Source organism: Anomaloglossus baeobatrachus, chromosome 2, assembly GCF_048569485.1.
Source record: "Anomaloglossus baeobatrachus isolate aAnoBae1 chromosome 2, aAnoBae1.hap1, whole genome shotgun sequence".
Classification (NCBI taxonomy): domain Eukaryota; kingdom Metazoa; phylum Chordata; class Amphibia; order Anura; family Aromobatidae; genus Anomaloglossus; species Anomaloglossus baeobatrachus.
In genome coordinates this window covers 484781040-484805879 of record NC_134354.1, presented here as the reverse complement: position 1 = coordinate 484805879, position 24840 = coordinate 484781040, and the positions used below count along the sequence as shown (strand labels likewise).

General features: G+C 44.7%; 1 protein-coding gene across 2 annotated transcripts in view; it reads left to right on the top strand.

Annotated features, from left to right (window-relative positions):
- Nucleotides 1–16530, top strand: part of GCC2 (GRIP and coiled-coil domain containing 2) — a 161177-nt gene extending 144647 nt beyond the window's left edge. For both annotated transcript variants that reach the window (XM_075336449.1, XM_075336450.1), the window contains 5 exons: nt 620–837; nt 3024–3218; nt 8845–8990; nt 9679–9880; nt 13040–16530. In XM_075336449.1, the coding sequence (XP_075192564.1) occupies nt 620–837; nt 3024–3218; nt 8845–8990; nt 9679–9880; nt 13040–13110 (832 nt within the window). In that variant the 3' untranslated portion in view covers nt 13111–16530. The remainder of the gene's footprint in view (nt 1–619; nt 838–3023; nt 3219–8844; nt 8991–9678; nt 9881–13039) is intronic.
- The last annotated feature ends 8310 nt before the right edge of the window (nt 16531–24840 follow it).

Below are 24840 nucleotides of genomic sequence, written 5' to 3'. Positions count from 1 at the left end.
TCTCCTTTCTTGTGTGGATTAGTAATAAATTGATATCACTGGAGAATCTCTCTAAGGCCCTGTACGCACATTGCGTTTTTGCCGCGGATTTGCCATGGTTTTTGCCACAGAAAAGGTGCAGTTTTTGCTGCAGTCCTTCCCCAGGAAAATCCAAAATGCTGTGCGCACACTGCGTTTTTTTCCCTATAGGTTTTGCTGCAGAATTTCTGCAGCAAAAAAAGAAGTAGCATCTTCTTTTCCGTTGGTACCTGTGTTTTTTCTATAGATAATGGTTAAAAACCGCTGGGACCAACCCGCGAAAAAAAACGCACTAAAACCGCATGCGGATTTCAGGTGCGTTTTTGGTGCAGTTTTTGCCGTGGGTGCATAATTCTGCCAGAGGGTGCAGATTTTTCTTAAGAACAATAAATTTCCCAGTGCACACAGACCCTAAAGGTGTATATATGAACTGAGACTTCTGTGATCAAATATCTCACAAAGCGATTTATTCTGTTTTTAAATGTAAATTCTAACTGCAGCTTTCGTATATGAAGCTTCAATGTAGCTGGCACTTTCTACAATTGTCATTTTAGGCTTTATCTTTTCTTGGGATCAATAGACACTTTCTCTTATTTTTCAGGCTGTGCACATTACAGTCAGAGAATATGGTACTAAAGACCGAGCACACTCAAGTGGTCAGTCAGTTAAGTGCCCAAAATGAAGCGCAGCGGAACAATTTCAGGGACCAAGTCAGACATTTACAAGATGACCATAGGAAGACTGTGGAGACTTTGCAGCAGCAGCTGTCTAAAGTGGAGACACAACTTTTCCAAGTTAAGAGCGAGGTTACTATAACAAGTAAGTCTTAAATCTTGTATTAATGAAATCACATTGAAACCAGATTGAAGGGAACCAGTCAGCTGATTCATGCTGCCTGAACAACGGGGAGCATGAATCAGTAACTGCCTCCATTATTGCAGCTATGTATGATTTAGGGCTCATGCGCACGTAACTGCTGAATATTCTGCAGCGATTTGACAGCACATGTGCGCGTCAAATCGCTGCAGAAACACTGCATAATGGATGCAGTTTTTCTGTACAAAAAAGCTGATTTCATGCGCTATGGCTGCTGCCCCCACCATACACAGAGTGGGAGCTGCATCCAAAGCGCACAAATTAATTGACATGCTCATTTTATGAACGCACGGATTTGGGTCAAAAGTTTAGCACCCAAATCGCTGCGTTCACAAAAGCATCGAGCACACGTATCATGCACAATCTTCATAGATTGTGCAGGGAATGCAGGACGCATGCATTTACGCTGCAGTGCAATACACAGCGTAAATGCATGCAATTACACAATGTGCGCACGAGCCCTTACTCTGAAATTCTTGCGTTATTTTTTAGAGAACATACTGAGGACCAAGCTCCTAGGATTACTGCTCCAGTAGTCTGGTTTCTGGTGGCTTCTTCCAGCTCCACGCAGACTGACAAGTCTCAATATAGCCAGTCAGTCGGGGAGAAGTTCCCAAGGATATACCTCTGACTAGACACCCTAATGACACCTATTCAAAGTATGTTTGTTATGAAACACTCCAGCAATTCCAAGTTAAACATACATGCCAACAATATTGGAGTCAGTCCCTGATTCATGCTGCCTCTGCACAGGATGAGTCCGTTATCTGGTTCTCTTCTGTATGCAAAAGCCACCGACAGACTTTCCTGTGGGCAGGTTATATACGGGAGAACAAAGCGATCCCCATTTCACCTGACCATCAGTTGGCTGGTTGCGGCCAGCGCTCTGTTTATGGAGGGGCTTTAACGCTGTTGGTGAATATGATGCAGTGTCCGATTAGAACTGGAATTGTTATCCAATTACTTGTCCGGTGGATTCACACAGTGTGTTTTTTTATTAATGTCACTAAAGTTTTTGAGCCAAAGCCAGAAGTGGATTCAAAGTGAATGGAAAATATAAAGGGTGTCTATTTCTCTTCCTCGCTGAATACTTTTTTGACTTAAAAAAAAATTGCATCAAATCCTGCAAGAGTGTTTTCCAAAAAATGCTGTATATGAAATCAGACTAAGGCTATGTGCGCACGTAGTGTTCTGTCCCTGCAGAACTTTCTGCAGCGATTTGAACAGCACACGTTTGCTTCAAATCGCTGCAGAAAGAGTCCGTAATGAAAAAAAAAAGCCGATTCCATGCGCTCTGACTGCAGCTCCTCCCATAGACAGAGCGGGGACTGCAGGCAGAGCGCAGGAAAGAAGTGACTTGTCACTTCTTAGAACGCGCGCTTCGGGCAACAGCCGAAGCGCTGCGCTCTAATACGCCACGTGCGCACGTCTCCTGCATAATCTTCATAGATTATGCTGGGGACGCAGGACGCATGCAGTTACGCTGCGGTGCAGATCGCAGCGTAACTGCATGCAAATACGCAACGTGCGTACATAGCCTAAATGTGGAGAACTGAAGCTTTTACTTTTCATATTGTCCCAATCGGAGCTCTGACCTTGTCGGCCAAGTGTTTAGTGATTATTCTTGTAATAACATGTGTACTCAGCTGGGAACTGTGTGGGAGACAAATGTGAATAAACACATGTTTGTAGACTTTACAAGTTTCACAAGAGCGTGCAGAATATTACAGAAAAGTGTCACTTGCACACGACCCGTTATATATGCAACTGAAGCCATCAGGTCTATCAGACGGCAAGCTCTAAAAATCCCATCCAGGAAGGAAGCCCATAATAAAATGCCGACATACACAAATCTGCTCCTAAAACTTTGCCCTTTTTATTACACCAGGTAGTTATTTTGTCAGACCTTGTTCTTCTTGGAATCTGTCATCTTACACCGCTAATCCACTATCATTTATGGATTATCAGATGTAAATAAATAAGAGAACTGCAGTTTAGTTTTCTAGGGTTTTGTAATCATTTTCTAAAAATCAAGAAGATTGGTGTTTAGAAGGAAACGTCATTTCTCTTTTTTTGTTTCTTTGGTATGAATTTTGCATTCCTCCCATGTATTTCTTGTTTTCTTTAAGGTCACACAGGTTCCCAGCAGCCTGTAAGAAGTTCTCGGGAAAGACGACCAGCTGATCTTCATATCCTGGATTTATACTCCATTGCCAGGGAGGAAGGAGAAGGAATGGAAACCACGGATAATGAATCTGTGTCCTCTGCCAGCACCTATGTAGCCACATTAGAACAGCTCCTCAGCTCTTCTGACTCAAAAACGGGTAAACATTGTATTTCTGTAAAACAGATTGAGCACAGGATCAGACTACTAAATCTGAATAAATACAAACCTAAAAAAAAATGACAGATCACTGTCTCAACACAGACCAAAAGCAGATACTATTAAAGAAAATCAGGAAACAAACCATTGCCTGTAATAAATAGCATTCATGCTTGATAATGGCTAATATGTACATGGTAAATAGGATACATGAGTGCAGGTACTTAGTGTTCATGAAATATGGCAGACATGTAAAAGGCAAATGCAAACTGTCGGCATCTAGTACCTTGGATTTCAGTCTGCAAATAAAGGTGTGTTGGTTCAGCAATCACAACATTGATAGTATTTCTTTACCTCTTATCAGTTTTCAGAACGTTTGGCACTAGTAATAGTGAATCAGGCTGTCTGGTATGATACCGCCTACATGGTATCTGTACAGAAGTCCCTATTCTGTTCAAGACCAGGCCATCCCCCTTTCTCTCATTCATAGTAAGGCATGCTTTTTTTTTTCGTACATGTAGTTTTAGGAGCTGTAAAGGAATTTATTTTTTTTTTCATGATACGAGGGACCTAACATTTTAAGTTTTTCTTTTTTGGCAGATGTTAGAGGTTTATATACTGTAACAGTTAGAGTATGTATACCGCTATCTGTGCTTCCTTCTCTGGACCGAGAAGGCATATCATCGCTGAGTGTAGTGAGGGAGCAGGAGCTGCTGGGTCGTAGGAAACCCAGTCAGCTCCGCTATGCAACCACTAGACTGAATCTCTCCTGTAACTGGGGATAATATATCTGCCCCAGTTACAGGTGAAATCAAATCTGAAAAAAAATATTTAAATGCTGTCCACAAAAGTTTTTTTATGGGGGGACACAATATGTGAAATAAATTAAAAAAAAATTAGATAAAAGGCAGGATAAAGCCTTTGCCACGCCAAATCGTTGTTACTGTTAATTTTTTTCATATTTATGTACAGATTATTTTTTTCTTTATTATGCCAAAAATATTGCCAAAAAAAACAAAAGTATGGACATAGTATTAAGATTTATTATGGAAAAAAAGATGCAAAAATGATTTGAATATTCGAACAAGAAAAAAATATTACAACCTCTTTAAACTTCATGTAAACAAAGAGGAACAACGGAGTTTTGAAGTATAAGAATTAAAATACAATTTTATTATGACAAAGTATTTAAAAATTACATACAAAATAGCAAATAGCACATGACACGACTTAAATAAGTATGTGAAGAGTTAAATATACAATTATGGAAGTACGGTGTGTGGGCAACCATAAGTGACTGAATATACACCCTTGTCCTGACACAACCTATATCACAGTAGTCCCTGGATTAACAAATTACCAGTATTAGGACATCAGGGAAAGGTTAACATAGCAGGATATACCTATGGCGCCAGTGACAGCAGTTTGCCGGTGGCGAAGGAACTCCGCGTGGAGGACCCGACAAACGTTTCGCAAAGAATTATGGTCACTTATTCATGGGTGAGTGTGCTCAAGTGTGCCGGCAGGACCTTTTTTATCCATAGTGATGATCACATGATCGTCACTACGTCCAATGCGATTGGACTTACACGGCGCATGCGCGGGCGCGTCATCCCATCGTATACACTCCTCACAGCGTCAGAGTCCACGTGTGCTCCTGGAGATCCACGAGTAATCATGGAAACCGAGAAACACACATTGGAAACATATAGACGCCACAGGGGGGCAAAGAGGAGGCGACACGGCCGGGCATGCGCACATCCAAGCACATCTATGAACCGCATATGGGCAGAGAGACAGAGAGAATCATATGCCTATTTACACATAAAACATAATACATATTAAATCACATGGCATAAATGGATTCTTGAGTCAGCGGACATCATGTTGTGGTCGTTCAAAATGTAGTTTGTATTGTAGATAATCGTGGACGATTTCATACATGATTGTGGAATAGATGCTGCCAGACACACAGAAGCACAATAAGTAATCAAATAAATAATATATAAAAAAGATTAAAAACACAGAAAAAAAAACCAGAATTAATGATGATGACACAATTTTATAAAAAGGACGAGAAACTCAAATTTTCATTAAGTCCCCTAGGGCTCAGAGTGTCATGTGTCACGATTCGTTTAACCTCTCTCTGAGCCAGTATCTTCTTCATATTGCCACCTCTGATGCCCCCATGTATGAGATCAGTTCCAAGAACCTTCAGAAATTGAGCATCACTATCATGGAATTGCCTAAAATGTCGAGGCAACGTCTTCAACGTCTTCACATCCACCTCCGTTTTTGCTTCACAAATGTCTCTCACATGCTCCCGTACTCTCACTCGAAGTTCTCTTGAAGTGAGACCAATATAAATTTTTGAGCACCTGCATGTAGCCTAATAGATAACATAAGAGCTACCACATGAGATATATTGATTGATATTGAACTCACTGGTCCCATCACTAGATTTAAATGTGGAGCATCGAGAGACATTCGTGCATGCAAGACAATGACCGCATGGATATGACCCCTTAATGGGTCGATTATGGCCGAATAGGCCTCTAGTCTTAGGGGCATAGTGACTCTGGACAAGTAAATCTCTGAGGTTCTTGGAACGTTTGGGGGTCATTAATGGTCTTTCAGAGAGGCTTGAAGACAACCTTGTCTCAGATTTCAGAATTGACCAATGTTTGGTCATGATGTTGCGCATAGTATCCCATTCTGAGTTAAAGGTGGAAATGAAACGAACTGGTTCACTACCTAGACTCGCTGTTCTGCCATTGGATTTTTGTAATATTTGACCACGAGAAGTTGTTTTGGCTCTATTGTATCCTCTCTTAATTGACCGATGACTATAGCCTCTCTGGAAGAATCTGTCACGTAAATCACCGGCCTGTCTCTCAAATTTCTCCTCAATGGAGCAGATACGTTTTGCTCTGAGGAACTGACCAACCGGGATGGCTTGTATAGTAGAGATGTTATGAGCAGAGGAGGCATGCAGTAATGAATTCACTGCTGTCTCCTTCCTGTACACGTCAGTCTGGAGAAGACCTGAAGAATCCACTTCCAGACTGATATCCAAAAAATCTATTTTCTGTGTACTGGTTCTATATGTCAACTTGATGTTTTTTGTGTTATTTAAAAAGCCCATGAATGATCTGAGCTCCTCCATTGTGCCCTGCCAGAAAAAAAAGGAAATCATCAGTGTAGCGGAGCCCCATATGCACATGGTGTGAGGCCTGGGTGCCCCCACACGCAAATATATCCCTCTCCCAGTACCCTAGGAAGAGATTTGCGTATGAAGGCGCACAGGCCGCGCCCATGGCTGTGCCCCGCCTCTGAAGATAGAAAAAATCTTTAAACGTAAAAAAAATTGTGTCTCAGGACATAATGAAGGAGCTCCAAGATCAATTCACATAAATTGCCATCACGGTTGCTGTTCCTCAGGTAAAAACGGACCGCCTCCACACCTGCATCATGACTGATGCAGGTGTAGAGGGACTCCACATCGGCTGTAACAATAATCATGTCGTCAGCCTCGACATTTTAGGCAATTCCATGATAGTGATGCCCGGTCTCTGAAGGTTCTTGGAATTGATCTCATACATGGGGGCATCAGAGGTGGCAATATGAAGAAGATACTGGCCCAGAGAGAGGTTAAATGGATCGTGACACTTGACACTCTGAGCCCTAGGGGACTTAATGAAAATTTGAGTTTCTCGTCCTTTTTATAAAATTGTGTCATCATCATAAATTCTGGGGTTTTTTTCTGTGTTTTTAATCTTTTTTATATATCATTTATTTGATTACTTATTGTGCTTCTTTGTGTCTGGCAGCATCTATTCCACAATCGTGTATGGAATCGTCTGCGATTATCCACAATACAAACTACATTTTGAATGTCCACAACATGATGTCCGCTGATTCAAGAATCCATTTATGCCATGTGATTTAATATGTATTATGTTTTATGTGTAAATAGGCATATGATTCTCTGTCTTTTTGCCCATATGCGGTTCATAGATGTGCTTGGATGTGCGCATGCCCGGCCGTGTCGCCTCCTCTTTGCCCCCCCTGCAGCATCTATATGTTTCCAATGTGTGTTTCTCGATTTCCATGGTTACCCGTGGATTTCCGGGAGCACACGTGGACTCTGACGCCGTGAGGGGTGTATGTGTCCTGCCGACACACTTGAGCGCACTCTCCCATGAATAAGCGACCATAATTCCTTGCGAAACGTACGTCGGGTCCTCCACGCGGAGCTCCTTCTCCACTGGCAAGCTGCTGTCACTGGCGCCTTAGGTATATCCTGCTATGTTAACCTTTCCCCGATGTCCTAATACTGGTAATTTGTTAATCCAGGGACTACTGTGATATAGGTTGTGTCAGGACAAGGGTGTATATTCAGTCATTTATGGTTGCCCACCCACCGTACTTCCATAATTGTATATTTAACTCTTCACTTACTTATTTAAGTCGTGTCATGTGCTATTTGCTATTTTGTATATAATTTTTAAATACTTTGTCATAATAAAATTGTATTTTAATTCTTATACTTCAAAACTCCGTTGTTCCTCCTTGTTTACATGTTTATTGGAGTTGGTATGGGTCCAACACTTTCTTACATCTTTGCGGTTGGCTCTACACTTTGAACTAAAAATGTGCCACAGGTTCCTTTTGTCTAGTACTCTTTAAACTTCATGTAGAGAAAATAAATAAAATGAGTGCTCAGGAATGGAGGTAAATAGCCTGATCTTGAACTAGTTTTCCTACTACTAGCATTTGATGTCAGATGTTTTGCATTCCAACCCCTAGGACCCCCACCAATGCATGTGATAAAAGGGACATTGCAGCTTGGCATTGTATATGTATTGTACTATAATGTGATCTTGTATTTATGGTTTGGTCAAGAACAGCCAGATGTCAAAGAAAAGGATGGCCATGTCAGTGTTAGTAATTAGTATTTTATTTTCCATAAAATAGCCATTTTGGAACATCCTTTCGTACATCTATGTTGTTCCCTTGTTTTTACTCCTAGAAATCCATGAATAAATTTTCATTGGGGTGTTACCATTCCTTGTTAGAGGGGCTTGTCCATATACCCTCTGGCATTGTCAGCACTGATTGGTCAGGGTCAGACTGTGGGAATACGCCCACAACAGGTAACACCTACTTGTCAATTTATTCATGAATTTCTAGAAAGTGTAGCAGAGGAACTGCACAATGAAGCCTTCAAGAAAAAAATGCTCCAAAACTGTCATATTTTGGGAAATACGATTATTCACTAACTTGGACACCTCTCAAGAGCTGACAGGCTTCTGGTGTCAGTGCTGGTTCCTGAAACTCATGTTCATCATATGTTGGTTGATTTTTGAAGTTCTGTGCAGAATATATTAGGTATACAGAATTCCTCCTGATGAAAACGAATACTACCAGCAGTGCCTTTCTAATGAACTATTTCTACATTAGTTGAAAAATGTGATTGATTCCGAGGGAATATTCACTACCTTTTTTGAAGCCAACAAATGCTCCATTACTCTGGCATAAAGCTGGGCATTGACAGCCCTGAGATTTCTAGATATTAAAGTCATGATGCCTTTTTATTGTTTGCTTTTAATTTGTGCCTGTTTTAGCTGCAGACCTTCCTCAGTGGCTGCCAGAAATTTCTAAGGAAGAATTAACCGAGAAGCTCAATACAACATCAAAGAGTGTTGACCATCTGAGTGGACTTCTGCATGAGACAGAGGCAACCAACGCCATGCTTATGGAACAAATAACAGTAAGTGCCTCTATCAAGTGATTCGAGCAATATTTGCTCCACAATGTGAAAGCTTACACTTTCTAAAGATCTAACCTTGGTTATAAATGCTGCTTAGCAAATGCTGGCCCCTAATGCATCTGCTAACAAGTACCAGTTATAATTATATAATGAAGTGGGTTGTTAAAGGGATTCTTCGGAACTCTTCTATAACCGAGCAGCAGTAGTAAATTACGATATACATGCAATGTGTAGTATACCTTCGATCATTCTGCTCTATTTCTGGCATTGCAGAAAGACTATGTAACATAGCCATTTTTCTGAATCACTTCTCCTTTAAGATGTCCAACCTTTCATTAGAGACTGTCCCAATTAGGGGAGTGTTAAAGAAAAGTCCACCATTTGCAGCACACTTAATTAGCCAGGGCAAAGGACCACTCTGTAGACTTTGGCTTGGCCAGGTTGCCCATTAATTTGAATGGATGCCATTTAGCAGCAACTGTGATGCGTGGCTACCAATATCCTACCTTGCCTTGCTATATCGGCTTAGCGCTGGTGGCGTTTGAGCAGCTGGACAAAAGAGCAAATGATTGCCAGGCTTCTGCAGTTTGAAAGGAGCTTATTTAGATGGTATTATGTAGGATGTATGTCATTTACATCTCTTTTTATCTTATTTTACATTTTGTGTGGCCACATTTTCTTATCCTAGCTCCTCAAGAATGAAATCCGCCGTCTAGAAAGGAACCAGGAAAGAGAGAAGTCTGTAGCGAATTTGGAATATCTCAAAAATGTCCTACTACAATTCATTTTTCTCAAGGCGGGCAGTGAAAGACAGCGACTTCTTCCAGTTATTGATACTATGTTGCAACTAAGTCCTGAAGAGAGAGGAAAACTGTTTGCCATTGCTCAAGGTGAGACATGCATGGGATAACACTGATGGATCGCATGAATGCTTTGAGAAATATGCAAACAAGGAAATAGTTAATAAGTGTTTGGTGTATGCATAAAATTGTGCATGTCTTTAACCCCTTAACGACCTTGGACGTACTGAGTACGTCATGGTGACATGGTGCTAAAGGACCCATGACGTACTCAGTACGTCCTGGCGAAATCGCGGTCCCGGAGCCCCGGGGAATGAAATTTATTTACTTAAACGGTGGATTCGGGAAGGAGGGGACCTCTGCCTGACGTCAGGAGGGGTGGTGCCTCCTCCCCGAACCTACAGAGGCTGTGATTGGCTGACGAACGCCGCTCAGCCAATTACAGCCACTGTAATGTTCCAGCCATTGAAAATGGCTGGAACATTGAAATCCAGCCCTGATCAGTGCTGCTGTAGCACTGGCCATTGGCTGGAGCTGGGTGATCGATGCTTCACCCGCCCCCAGCTCTGATTGGAGAGACCGGTCTTGTGACCGCTCTCTCCAATCAATGTGGATCTGCGGCCTGTGACCGTCCCTGGAAGCCGAGGAGAGCGGTAAGTTGTTGTCCCCGCCGCCCGCCCCTGTCCCCGATCGCCCCGCCGCCCGCCCCTGTCCCCGCCGCTGCTCCCGCTTCACCGCCGCTGTCTCCGATCGCCCCGCCGCTGCTCCCGCTTCACCGCCGCTGTCTCCGATCGCCCCGCCGCTGCTCCCGCTTCACCGCTGTCCCCGCCGCTGTCTCCGATCGCCCCGCCGCTGCTGCCGCTTCACCGCTGTCCCCGCCGCCATGCTCCCGATGCACCGCTGTCTCCGCCGCCATGCTCCCGCTCCACCGCCGTCCCCGCCGCCATGCTCCCGCTGCACCGCCGTCCCCGCCGCCATGCTCCCGCTCCACCGCCGTCCCCGCCGCCATGCTCCCGCTGCACCGCTGTCTCCGCCGCCGCTCCCGATCCACCGCCGTCCCCGCCGCCATGCTCCCGCTGCACCGCTGTCTCCGCCGCCGCTCCCGATCCACCGCCGTCCCCGCCGCCATGCTCCCGCTGCACCGCCGTCCCCGCCGCCATGCTCCCGCTGCACCGCCGTCCCCGCCGCCATGCTCCCGCTGCACCGCCGTCCCCGCCGCCATGCTCCCGCTGCACCGCCGTCCCCGCCGCCATGCTCCCGCTGCACCGCTGTCTCCGCCGCCGCTCCCGATCCACCGCCGTCCCCGCCGCCATGCTCCCGCTGCACCGCTGTCTCCGCCGCCGCTCCCGATCCACCGACGTCCCCGCCGCCATGCTCCCGCTGCACCGCTGTCTCCGCCGCCGCTCCCGATCCACCGACGTCTCCGCCGCCATGCTCCCGCTGCACCGCTGTCTCCGCCGCCGCTCCCGATCCACCGCCGTCCCCGCCGCCATGCTCCCGATCCACCGCCGTCCCCGCCGCCGCTCCCGATCCACCGCCGTCCCCGCCGCCGCTCCCGATCCACCGCCGTCCCCGCCGCCGCTCCCGATCCACCGCCGTCCCCGCCGCCATGCTCGCCACTGTCCCCGCCGCCGTCGCACCCACCTTTTTCAGCCGCTGCTGCCCCCGATCGGCGGCGGCCGCCGCCTCCTTCATCGGCTGCCCCTTCTCCATCGCCACACCACCTATCCCTCCATGTGCTGCAAGCCACCCTCCCCCCACGTGGGGGGAGGGTGGCTGGCTTGCAGCACATGTGGGGGGAGGGTGGCTGGCTTGCAGCACATGTGGGGGGAGGGAGGGGGGCTTGCAGCACATGTGGGGGGAGGGAGGGGGGCTTGCAGCACATGTAGGGGGAGGGAGGGGGGCTTGCAGCACATGTAGGGGGAGGGAGGGGGGCTTGCAGCACATGTGGGGGGAGGGTGGCTGGCTTGCAGCACATGTGGGGGGAGGGTGGCTGGCTTGCAGCACATGTGGGGGGAGGGAGGGGGGCTTGCAGCACATGTGGGGGGAGGGAGGGGGGCTTGCAGCACATGTAGGGGGAGGGAGGGGGGCTTGCAGCACATGTAGGGGGAGGGAGGGGGGCTTGCAGCACATGTGGGGGGAGGGTGGCTGGCTTGCAGCACATGTGGGGGGAGGGTGGCTGGCTTGCATTTTTTTGTCTACATTGCTTTGGTTGCTGTGAAGCTCCTAAAGGGTTAATAAACTTCTTGGATGTGGTTTTGAGCAGAGTGAGGGGTGCAGATTTTAGAATTGGGTCACTTTTGGGTATTTTCTGTCGCCTAGGTTTCTCAAATCACTCCAAATGTGATGTGGTACCTAAAAAATTTTTTTTTGTAAATTTTGTTGGAAAAATGAGAAATTGGTGATGAACTTTGAACCCTTCTAACTTCCTAACGGAATTTTTTTTTTTTTCAAAAATTGCGCTGGTGTAAAGTAGACATGTGGGAAATGTTATTTAGTAACTTTTTTGTGTGACATATCTCTCAGATTTATGGGCATAAAATTTCAAATTTTGAAAATTGCAAAATTTTCAAAATTTTCGCCAAATTTCCGAAATTTTCACAAATAAACGCAAAACATATCGGCCTAAATTTACCACTGACATGAAGTACAATATGTCACGAAAAAACAATCTCAGAATCGCCAGGATCCGTTGAAGTGTTCCAGAGTTATAACCTGTCAAAGTGACACTGGTCAAAATTGCAAAAAATGGCCGGGTCTTTAAGGTGAAAACAGGCTGGGGGCTGAAGGGGTTAAGGACATAAGGGGGTAGTCAACTATTGAACAATCCATTCTTGATATGTAAATTGCCCATTATAAAATATGAAAAACATATAGGCCCAGATCGGCTGCGTTCATTTGCTGTATGGAGGCGTCCCTCTGAATGTTGAAGGCTGTATCTGTCACATGCCATAACACATATCCAGCATATTTTTTTTTTTCTTTACACGATCCCTTAAAAGATCTAGCTGAGCCATTCTGGTTTTTTTTGTTATGTTTTTTTTACTAATCTTTTCTAAAATGTAGAAGTGAAAATGTTCGAAAAACACTAATGGTAGGTAACGTACACCCTGCACTCTAGTGTTGGAGCCTATTCCGAAGCCAATTTCCAAAACCTGTCTTAGGCTTCTGTCTTTATTCTTACCAGGAGTGAACACGCAGGGATTCTGAATTTAGCAGTAATGTTTTATATTTCTTTTTGCTCTTTAGGGGAAGAAGAGTCTGCTGCTCGGCCAGCTGGATGGGCCTCCTATCTCCACAGCTGGTCAGGGCTCCGGTAGTTCAAGGTCATTGATGGAGCTCCAAGGAACTTTTTAGATTTGCACTGTTTACTCCACCTTATTTCTAAGATTTTGTGTGATTCTATTGATTGTGAAACTGGAATCTAAATGTCTATTTAAACTTACCAAAAGAAAAAAAACAAAAACTGAGTGCCTATATAACGATTATCAATTCAGTCTGCACAGCACACTTTCTTACTATTGTTTACTGCATTACTTTACTGTTTACTTTAATTTATATGGTGTTTTAATGTTTTCTCCTGGATAATATTTTTTTTACTCCATTGCCATGGCAAAGAAAAAAAGAAACAATATGTACAAAATTAATTTCCATTGCAGGTTATTTTAATTTTTCTAAATTAAGAAGGACTGTTATATATTCTATGGCATGTTATGCTACATATGTCTACATGAACCAAAGAATGTATATGAATCAAAATTAAGCAGAATCATTTCTTCTAATAGTGATCGAAAGAAAAGGGGTTGATCTTAAAAATAAATGGAGGAAGGGACACTGAAATGACCACAGTTTAGAGCCCTTATCCATGGGGAGGATCTTGGCAATATTTTGTAGTTTGGTTAAGAAAATGAAGAAAAATGTCTAGTAATTTGCTACTTATTAAACACGCTTTCTGTGTTTGTCTGTGAGTCACTTCATCTCTTGTGTTATAAGCTTTGATAACAATGAATGGCTAGTATGAATGCACATTTAGGATAAGACTAGAAAGTACGGCCGAATGTACGCCACCAAAACGCTCCGGACTTGTAGTGGCCAATGGCTGCACAGATCACTGGTGAAATTATACAACCTTTGGCTCGTGGGTAGGTGAAGTTTTGGCTACGTCTGTCCAGCTGTTTGTGTTCTGTCAAGTGTTGGTACAAGGTAGTCTTTGATCAGATATTCTGTTTACTTAAGGGTTAACTAAAAATTCAAGGCTCCTATTCACAATATTGAAGTATATAGTGTACTTCCTACAGTCTGTATATTGCAATAAATGAGAATATATTGGCTGCTAGATGCTTAAAGGGCAACCATTATTTTAATTTATATATCATAAATTAATAATGCACATGAAAACAAGCAAGTTTGTGATATATTTTATCAGAGAATTCTGCTTCTTTCTCCACCAGGACTGATTCTGAAAATTCTCAATTCTTGGGTAAAATCTCTCATTCATTGAAGAAAGATTTTTCTCGAAAGCTTGCTTTGTAACATCACTTTATTTTATTTTAGTTAGCCATTAAAAGGTATCACAAGATTATAATTTTGTTTCTCTCACTGAGAACATTAAATAATTTTTCAACTGGCTAACACGGTACCAAAACCTTTTCACTTGTTTCTCAATACTGAGATATCTACTTTGTAGAAGGAAAGGGTGATGAGGAGGAAGGAGCTCTGGCTCTCTCCTCCACATCCCTTCATAGGAGGTGATATTTGCATCTGACAAAAAAAATCTGTCTCAATACATATTTTACCCACAAATTGAGAATTTTAAAAATGACCAGTTCAGATTGATAAAGAAGCCAGATTATTTCTCTAAGATATATTACATAGTTGCTTATTTTCATGTGCACTATTTATTTATAAAAATGGTGGTTACTCTTTATATATCGGGGAATTTCTCTTTATAAATTCTCAAGCACATTATGAAAACGTCTAATCAAAGGCCAGAGTATACAGCTTCTAGCGGGTAGCACCAGAAAGTGGAGGGTAGTACGCCTCCTCTGTCTTTTTAAATGTGAAATGTAATGCATGTAGCTGCTAGAGGTCTCTCCTGCAGCGATCAGATTCATCCGGTATCTTGATCTATTATCTCACATTTCTCTCTTCTAAGAGTAGGCCTTGTTCCATTCTGAGATTGTTTCTTTGTCATTGGTAAAACTACTAGGAACATCACAACCAATGTAGCAGTAGAAATATGATTTACATGTTTGTACAGGAAAAAAAAACAAAATGCCCAGAATTTTCTGCCATGTTTTATGTTAAAGGGAACCTGTCACCAGATTTGGCGGCTTTAAGTTATGGCCACCACCACTGAGCTCTTATATACAGCTTTCTGGAATGTTGTATGTAAGAGCCCAGGTTCCGCTTTATAATACTCACCTAGGGGGCGGTCCTTTCAATGGGTGTTGCTGCTCTCCAGTCCGGCGCCTCCTCCCTGCAGGGATCAGCAGCATCCTCTTCCTTCTGAGGCCTCTGGTCATGACGCGTCCTACATCGTGCACACTAGCCAGCATTGAGGTCCTCAGGCAGATCAAAGTAAATTAGTGCACATGCGAAGTCAGTCTTTAACCTTTCCTTGCGTCTGTGCATTACAGTACTTTGATCTGCCCTCAGCAGGGCAGATCAAAGTGCACCTGCTCAGGACCGCAATGTCAGCCTGTGAGGATGACGTAGACGCGTCATTCACACTTGGCTGGGTAGGAGGAGGACGGAGATTGCAGCGAAGAGGAGGAGCCGGACTGGAGTGGAGTGACACCCATCAGACCAGACTGCCCCCAGGTAAGTATTATAAAAGTGTTTTTACGTTACACAGTGCGGCCTGAGCTCTTATATACAGTATTCTAGAATGCTGTATATAAGAGCTCAGTGGTGGTGGTCGCAGCTTAAAGTCACCAAATCTGGTGACAGGTTCCTTTTTAATATGGAACACAAACTGACTGCCTCAAAGTTCACTGCAGCTTCACCGGATATATAGAAGTAGATGGGGAGATCTGTTTTATTGGGAAACTATTGCATTCAATTAGAGCAATTATTTCTGCTCAACTACTTAATATGTGACTGATTATTGCTTTCAGAAGGGTTCATACCTGGTTAACAATACTTTCACATGACGTGTAACTATATTGAACAGACATGATGATATATTGCTCTTTAGGGAATGTTCACACAGAGTTTTGAGAATTCTAAAACGGATCCACTCCAAAATCCACATAAAAAAACCTCTTCAAATACGCTTTGAATGCGTATATTGCATGCATATATTTCATTGACAATTATATTTGCTGTTTATAGGACTAGTTTTTTGTGCGTGGTTTTCCCAATCTTGACACTGTGAAGTTAAAAAAAAAAAAAACTGCAAAAAAAATGTGGAAACCCTTCTAATACCTCTACAAAACCGCTTAAAAAAACCCATCCCAAGAGGATTCCAGCTCCTAACTCCATGTGAACATACCCTTACTCGACATAGCAGGGTTTTTCTAGACTGACGTTCAGAATGTAATCCGCACTACACTGGCAGAATGGAAATACTGTACGCCTGTATGCATGCTATGGAATAGTTTAGAAGGGATTTGGATTTTATTTTTATTTCCACATTTGCACAGAATTCTAAATTCCTGGCTAATAAAAAATGTAAACTGTGAATAAATCCTGCACACTGTTATATCTGTTCTAATAAAGACTTTTTGATTTTTGAACATATTCTCTTTCTTGTGCTATGTAAAGAATATGTTTATCATTCTTTATTATAAATTACCACCTTTTCCTTGGGAGTTCTGTGGAAGAAGTTGGAGTGTAATTTACTAGGTATACGACAAAATGTCAGGCGTTAAAGAGAACTTGTCATCAGGATTTTATACCCCAAACTATGGCATTTATGTAAAGGCACTTTAAGGCAATGCGCGCACGCTGCGGATTTACTGTGGATTTTGCCGCAGATTTGCTGCAGAAAATGTGTTTAACATTGCTGCAGTCATTCCCCAGAAAATCCTATGGGTTTTAAAAAATGCTGTGCGCACACTGCGTTTTTTTATACCCGTGGATTTTCCGCTGCGGAATTAATGAGCATGTCACTTCTTTTCCGCAGGTGCCTGCAGTTTTTGCCATAGATAATGGTAAAAATCCGTAGGGACCAACTTGCTGAAAATCTGCACAAAATCCCGGCAAACTGCGGTAAAACCGCATGCAGATTTCGGTGCAGTTATGGTGCGGTTTCTTACTGCGGGTGTGGGATTCTTTAAGAGGGTCTGGATTTTCCTTAAGAAAAAGTCACTTTCTAGTGCGCACATAGCCTTATGCTGAGTAAGACCTTCCCGTGCATTGGACTTGGTTCTCCTGTCTGTTCCCCTATTCACCTGCCTCTGACTGATCGTTCACTAATACAGGACTCATCTAGACATGAGGCCGGCAACATATGTAGAATAGAGAGACGGGCATGAGACCTGGAAGTGCAATGTCCTAAGCAGGTGCAGGACTTACTTAGAATACACCCACCCTTATATAAGCCATTACTTTGGTTTTCTTAAAAGGGAACCGGTCACCGTTTTTTTGGACTAGAAGCTGAGGCCACCACCACCGGACTCTTATATACAGCATTCTAACATGCTGTATATAAGAGTCCAGGCCGGGGGTATAACATAAAAAACACTTTATAATACTTACCTAACGGTCGCGCTGTGGATCTTATAGGCGTCTCTGTTCTCCGGTGCTGGCGCCGACTCGTTTGGCCATCTTTGTTCTCCTTCTCTAGCCGCGGTGCATGACCGGTCCGACGTCATACACACTCGCCGGCATTCAGGTCCTGCGCAGGACCGGCGAGTGTGTATGACGTAGCCGCATCATGCACCCAGGCTTCAGAAAGAGGACGAAGCTGGCCGAAAGAGGAGGCGCCGGCATCGGAGAACGGAGACGCCCATAAGGCCCACAGCGTGACCGTTAGGTAAGTATTATAAAGTGTTTTTTATGTTGTCACAGCGGCCTGGGCTCTTATATACAGCATGTTAGACTGCTGTATATAAGAACCCGGTGGTGGTGGCCGCAGCTTATAGGCCAAAAATGTGGTCACAGGTTCCCTTTAAATATAAATGTACTGAATCTATTTTAAGCCTGGTCTACAGTTACTTTTTAAGGCAATAGTGATTGATTTTAACTATTTAGTTACAGCTGAAGTCTAAATCATTACTTTGGGACTGATTCATCAAAACTTTCACATCAGATTTCTGGCATTAAAGCTTTGAAAAAGTTGCAAAATTTAGGCATAAGTCTGAATTTCACCTAAATGTTGGGATTTGTCATTTTCAGGCCAGTTACTCTCAGCTTCTGAGCTAGGGCGTGATAGGATGCTATAGCTTGTCTAAGTCATGACGAGTTGTGGCGTTCCGTACAGCAGAAGTCTCACTCCAGTATGTAACTGGAGTGAAACTTCTGCTAAGGCGTATGCCACTTTTCAGACACTCCACATTCATGACTAGGAGTGCACTTTTTCATGAATTGGGTGCTTCTGACTCCAGCACTACCCCTCGTCAAGACAGGTGTTGTTCACACCGGTCTTGATGAATCACACCAGTTATATGCAGTTGCAGTTGTGGACTCCACTTAATAGTTAAAATCAAATCCATAGCACTACAAAGGTTTAGTGTAGTCCAGGCCTTACTGGGCTTACTGCTGTAACTTTGAGTGACAGCCTGCCTGCAGTGAGTGTCTGCAGAGTGAGCCATCACTCAACATGCCTGGGTGTGATTACAGCAGTGCTCCCAATATACTGGGAAGGGGCGTAATCAAGCCTATGCACTGCCCGAGTGACTTGGAGAGAGACGTTACATCATTATTACGCAGTGATTAAAACGTAATTTTCTCTGTTTTGCTTTTTAATGCTAGTTACCTGCAGATTATCTCTTTACATGCATTTTAATAGCATTTTTGGTGATGACCATTTCCCTTTAATCTGCAGCTTTAGGGTGAATCTGCAGGTGAATACTGGTACAATGCTATCTGGCTGCCTTACTGAAAGTAGGGCTACTGGGTGAACTTTATTCCTCCTGGGGGCTGTCTGCTTACAGTCAGACAGGTGTGTCTGGAGCTGCAGTAATGTTTGCCTTTTCCCGATAGCAGCTGGGTAACATTGTAACACTATTAGGCCTCTGTTACACGTTCGTGCCTCCGGTACGTGTATGGATAGTTTTCTCACGTACCAGAGACACGGGCACACGTTGACATATGTTTTCCTATAGTTTCGGGCACACGTAAGTATTTTTGCACGGAACGTGTGTCCGTTCCGTACTTACGTGTGCCCGTGTGCTCCATATGCCGACATGTCTGTTTTTCTCCAGCATCACGGGTGACACACGAAACGCAAACGTGTCACACGTAACACACATGGACCACACGGATGTGTTCCATGTGACACGCACCGTAGAAAAGACATGACTTTTAAAAAAACAAAACAAAAAAACAAATCTTTACTCGACTTCTCCAGCTCTCCTGTCTCTGCCGCTGCTGTCACTTGCTGCCGACCGCCGCTCATTTAATATTCACTTCACTGCGGCCGGAAGCAGCAGCAGCGGGGAGTCGGCAGGACCGGAGACTGAAGTTCAGCACCACGGACAGCAACGCCAGGGACAGGTGAATAGAAAGTTCCCGTTCTCCGTGTGTTATCGCGGATAACATACGGAGAACACACGTAGGCTATCATACACACAGCACACCAAGGGCAATGACACGTCCGTGAAAAACGTGCGTGTTTTTCTGGGACGTGTGACAGAGGCCTTAAAGGGACTCTGTCAGTGCAGAATGACTGATCAGACAGAGTGCAGGTGCTCAGCCCATAATGGTTTGGCCAAACATTTAGGTGCATCTGTTTTCCCTCTATCTACAACCATCTTTTTTGATTGACATCTCTAACTTTATATAGACAGAAAAGGGCATAGATAGATGGGAAACCAAGTGGGAAGGGGCAGTTAATGTTTGGTCACCCCAAGGGTGCACCTAGCGCCTGTACTTTGTCACCACAGAAAGACTGTTCAAACAGAGTCCCTTTTAACCTGCAGATTAACCCTACATGCGTTTGGGACATGAGAGGTTCCTTAAAAAAAAAAAAAATAATAATAATTCCATTAGTTCTGATTTAAAGTGATCTATACAGCTTATGATAGTTATAGTGTACATTTAAACTATTCAATCTGTTAGAGCTCATTTAAACACGTTTTTAGGTACAAGTTTCAGCTTGGTCAGAGTTGCATTGTTTTTTCTTGGATGATTACCAAATGTTTCTCTGCCTTCTAATATCTGGCAGTCCTTGAAAAATGGACCGCACTCTGTACCTGCGGAGATCCCTCAACCGCACTTAACTGCATGTCAATTATTCATGTGGATTTACTTGCGGAGATCCCGGCCCTCCGCTATGGAGATAGAGGCCGGGACGTCCGCAGGTAAATCGCGTGAAAGTCCGCATGTTTCCCACAGCTATTCCGCTGGAAACTCGCAACTAAAAATAGCTGCGGATGCCGGCGGGCAGCTGCGGGAAACATGCGGCCGTACCTGCGAATATATCCGCAGGTACGAGCGCCCGTGGGCACATGGCCATAGACTTGCACTGCCGATTTTGATCTGACACTCCGATCAATATTGAACATGTACCGTATTTTTCGGACTATAAGACGCACCCTGGTTTTAGAGAAGGAAAATAAAATTTTAAGCAAAAAATGTGGTCATGACACACTGTTTTGGGGCGAGGATCTGCTGCTTACACTGTTATAGGGGTAATGTCCCCAAATTCTCTGCTAAGGTATCCTATCCTGGTAATGATCCTCCTGCCTTGTATATTATCCCCATCCTTGTCTATATGTCCCCCATCACATAAAAACATAAATGTTTAGCCTATGTGCGCACGCTGCATTTTTTGCTGTGTTTTTGCGCGTTTTTGGGTGCAGTTTTGGTCTCAAAACTGCATGAATTTCCTTCCCCAGCAAAGTCTGAGATTTCATTTTTGCTGTTTGTACATTAGGCTCCTAACATATTCACTTCTTCCCTGTTCACTAGTGGCTCTGATTGGTTGCAGGCAGACCTGCCCCCATGCTGAGTGACAGCTGTCTGACTACAGCCAATAACAGACGCCGGTGGGCGGGTCTATATCATACAGTAAATAAATAATTTAAAAAAATGTGTGGTCTCCCCAATTTTGCTAACCAGCCAAGATAAAGTCTCACAGCTGGGGGTTTGTATTCTAAGGCTGGGGAGACTCAAGTTATTGGGAGCTCCCCAAGCCTAAAAATATCAGCCAGCAGCCACCCAGAATTGCCACATCCATTAGATGTGACAGTCCCAGGACTTTTCCCGGTTTATCCCGATTGCCCTGGTGTTGTGGCAATCAGGGTAATAAGGAGTTAATGGCAGCAGCCCATAGCTGCCACTAAGTCCTAGCTTAGTGATGGCAGGCGTCTATGAAACACCCCCTCATCACTAAGGTGTAAGTGAAAGTACATAAACACAATCACCCAAAAAATCCTTTATTTGAAATTAAACACAAAAAAAGCCCCTTCTTTCATTACTTTATTAATCCCTATAACACCCCCTCCAGGTCCGACGTAATCCACAAGAGGTCCCACGACGCATCCAGCTCTGCTACATCTGACAATCACAGAGAGCAGCTATAGAGCAGGACCGCTATCTGGGAGGGTCAGGCCGCAAGTGAAGAGAGCCGCGCGGCATCAGCGGTGACTTCAGCTGTCACCCCACATCATCTGACTGAAGTCACCGCTGATATTGCGCTCACTTCAGTCGTGGCCTGATATGCGGTCACAAGTGGAGGACTCCCGCTGTATACTCACCTTTCCTCACTCCACGCAGCATCGCTCTTCTTCCTGTCTATGCCAGCAGTGCCGCTGACCTGTGTTGAGCCGTGTGCACAGTGATGACGTCATCGCTTTGCGCACCGCTCTCAACACACATCAGCGGGCAGGCAGACAGGAGAACATCGCGATGCAGGGAACGGTGACCGGTGAGTATACTTATCATCAGTGCGGGGGGCAGTGCATATGTGGGGGGGCAGTGAATATAGCTACACATGATCACTCCAGGCTGTAGGAGCCAGGGATGATCACGCGGGCCGGCTGTTAATTATGCGCGCATCCTCCGCCCATCAACCCGCCCACCTGTCAGCGCCGGCTTCAGCGCTGAGAGATGATGGGTGTCGGGATGCAGTGTATGTGAAAAGAGATAATGTGCGGACCCACATGGTTACGGTAGGCGCTGCTACAGCCTGCTCCGGCGCCTAATGGCCCACTCCACCACCACCTCACCCTCTTTCCCCATAGCCATCGTACTATAAGACGCACCCCCCACTTTCTCTCAAAATTTGGGGGGTGAGGGGGGGTGGAGTGCATCTTATAGCCTGAAAAATGCGGTATTTGTGATTTTGCGTGTGGACCACTCTGGGCACAAAAAAAGTCAAATATTTAAACAGACCCAATAGTTATCATAGCTATAAGTTCTATCTGTGAAAAACCTGGATAGAACTCATATTCGTAAACTCAGATATCTGAATGAGCAGTTAAGGTCTGACCCCCTGAGTTGTATGGAGAACAAGGGTCCAAGTTTGAAAAACATCAAACAAATTTGAAATGTAAGTGTTAGAACTTTCTTATCTGCTATGGAGGAGTATGATTACTAAACACAAGTAACATTTTAACTAAAAAATGAAACGTCACCTTAATGTCACCACTCCGGCTTAGGCCCGTTTCACACGTCAGTGAAAAACACAGACGTTTTTCACTGGCGTGTAAAACACGCACATGTCCCTGCGTGTGCCGTGAATCACGGCACACGTGGGTTGTCTAAGTGCAATCCGGACTCCGTTCTCCGTGGCCCGTGATTGCACTTAGAAATCAACTCACCTGCTGCTGCTCTCCATGGTGCTGATCGCTCCCGTGATGCAGCATCCGGCCGGCGCTGACCCCCCCGCAGCAGCTGCTTCCGGGTCGGCTGTGTCGCGCATCATTAATATGCGCGACAGTAATTAGCCGGCTTAGAAGCAGCAGGCTGCACGGGCTGCAGAGAGCGCGGCTGAAGCCGGGTGAGTAAAAATGTTTATTATTTTAAATGCACGTTTTTTTCTGGCACGTGTTTCACGGACCACACCACTGCGTGGTCCGTGGGACATCAGTGATGCCAGAAGAAAATGGACATGTCTCCGTGCGGCAATCACGCACACGCGGGTACGCCGCACGGAGACACGTGCAGTGAAAAATCACTGACGTGTGAGCAGACCCATTCATTATAATGGGTCTGCGTATGTCAGTTATTCTGGTACGTTTAAAAAAAAAGCACAAACGTCCCAGAAAGAAGGGGCCTAATAGTGTGGCTTCTCTAAAATGCTGCCACTACATTGTGAGTCGGTGATCATTTTCTAAAGCCTTTATTACATTTACAGTCCTCCTAGTATGTATCTTTGCTTTGGAAAAAAAAAAAGTCGCAGCACTCCTGGACATTGTGTATTGACAAGTCACTAGCACCTAAACTCCATTGTTTTTCATAGTCCACACAAGAAGTAGCAGCACTATTGTCTTTGTAAAGTTTTATCTCTTCATATGAAACCAGTTTGCTAGTTCTTGAGGTCAAAGTCTTATTCTGCGCCCTCGAAATCAAAAGGTAACTTTCTACTTGGAAGAGATCCCAGTGTAGTTACAATAGACTCCCAGTTATTTAATGGAGCATAAAATGTGGTTCACAATGACTGGTATAATTTTCAGGTAATGTCCAACCTTATAATACATAAAAAAAGACAGAGCAATACGTATGATAACTCTCGAAAGATAAGACTGTATAAACCTTAGCTGGTGTCACACTAAACGACAGCGACAACGACGTCGCTGTTACGTCACCATTTTCGGTGACGTAACAGCGACCTTGTAAGTCGCTGTTATGATCGCTGCTTAGCTGTCAAACACAGCAGAAGCAGCGATCATAAGGTCGCTGTGCTACATGTTCAGAGAGCAGGGAGCCGCGCTTAGCGCTGGCTCCTTGCTCTCCTGCAGCACACATCGAGTTAATTAACCCGATGTGTGCTGCAGCTACATGTCACAGTTCAGAGAGCAGGGAGCCGCGCTTAGCGCTGGCTCCTTGCTCTCTTGCAGCACACATCGGGTTAATTAACCCGATGTGTGCTGCAGCTACATGTCACAGTTCAGAGAGCAGGGAGCCGCGCTTAGCGCTGGCTCCTTGCTCTCCTGCAGCACACATCGGGTTAATTACCCGATGCGTACTGCAGCCACATGTCACAGTGCAGGAGCCGGCACTGGCAGCAAGAGCGGAGGCTGGTAACCAGCGTAAACATCGGGTAACCAGGGAAAGGTCTTCCCTTGGTTACCCGATGTTTACGCTGGTTACAGCTTACCGCAGCTGCCAGTGCCGGCTCCTGATCGCTTCATTTCGTCGCTCTCTCGCTGTCACACACAGCGATGTGTGTGTCACAGCGGGAGAGTGACGACCAAAAAATGAAGCTGGACATTCAGCAACGACCGGCGACCTCACAGCAGGGGCCAGGTCGTTGCTGGATGTCACACACAGCGACAGCGACGGGACGTCGCTGCAACGTCACAGAAAATGGTGACGTAGCAGCGACGTCGTTGTCGTCGTCGTTATGTGTGACACCAGCTTTAGGCAGGCAGAAGATATGTCAGTTTTAGCACAGTGAGGATGCATTGACTGCTGATCGGCAACTTGTTTGATGGTCGTCAGTCGTTTATTATCCTTCTTACGCAGGCTGATCCCGCTCCAAATGCATGAATATAGCGACAACATATTCCGTAGCACGTTACACACAATTCAAAGGGTACATGTACAGACAAAGACATTATAATAATATTTATTCATTTATATAGCGCTATTAATTCCACAACGCTTTACATACATTGGCAACACTGTCCCCTTCGGGGCTCACAATCTAAGGTCCATATCAGTATGTTTTTGGAGTGTGGGAGGAACCCGGAGGAAACCTACGCAAACACGGGGAG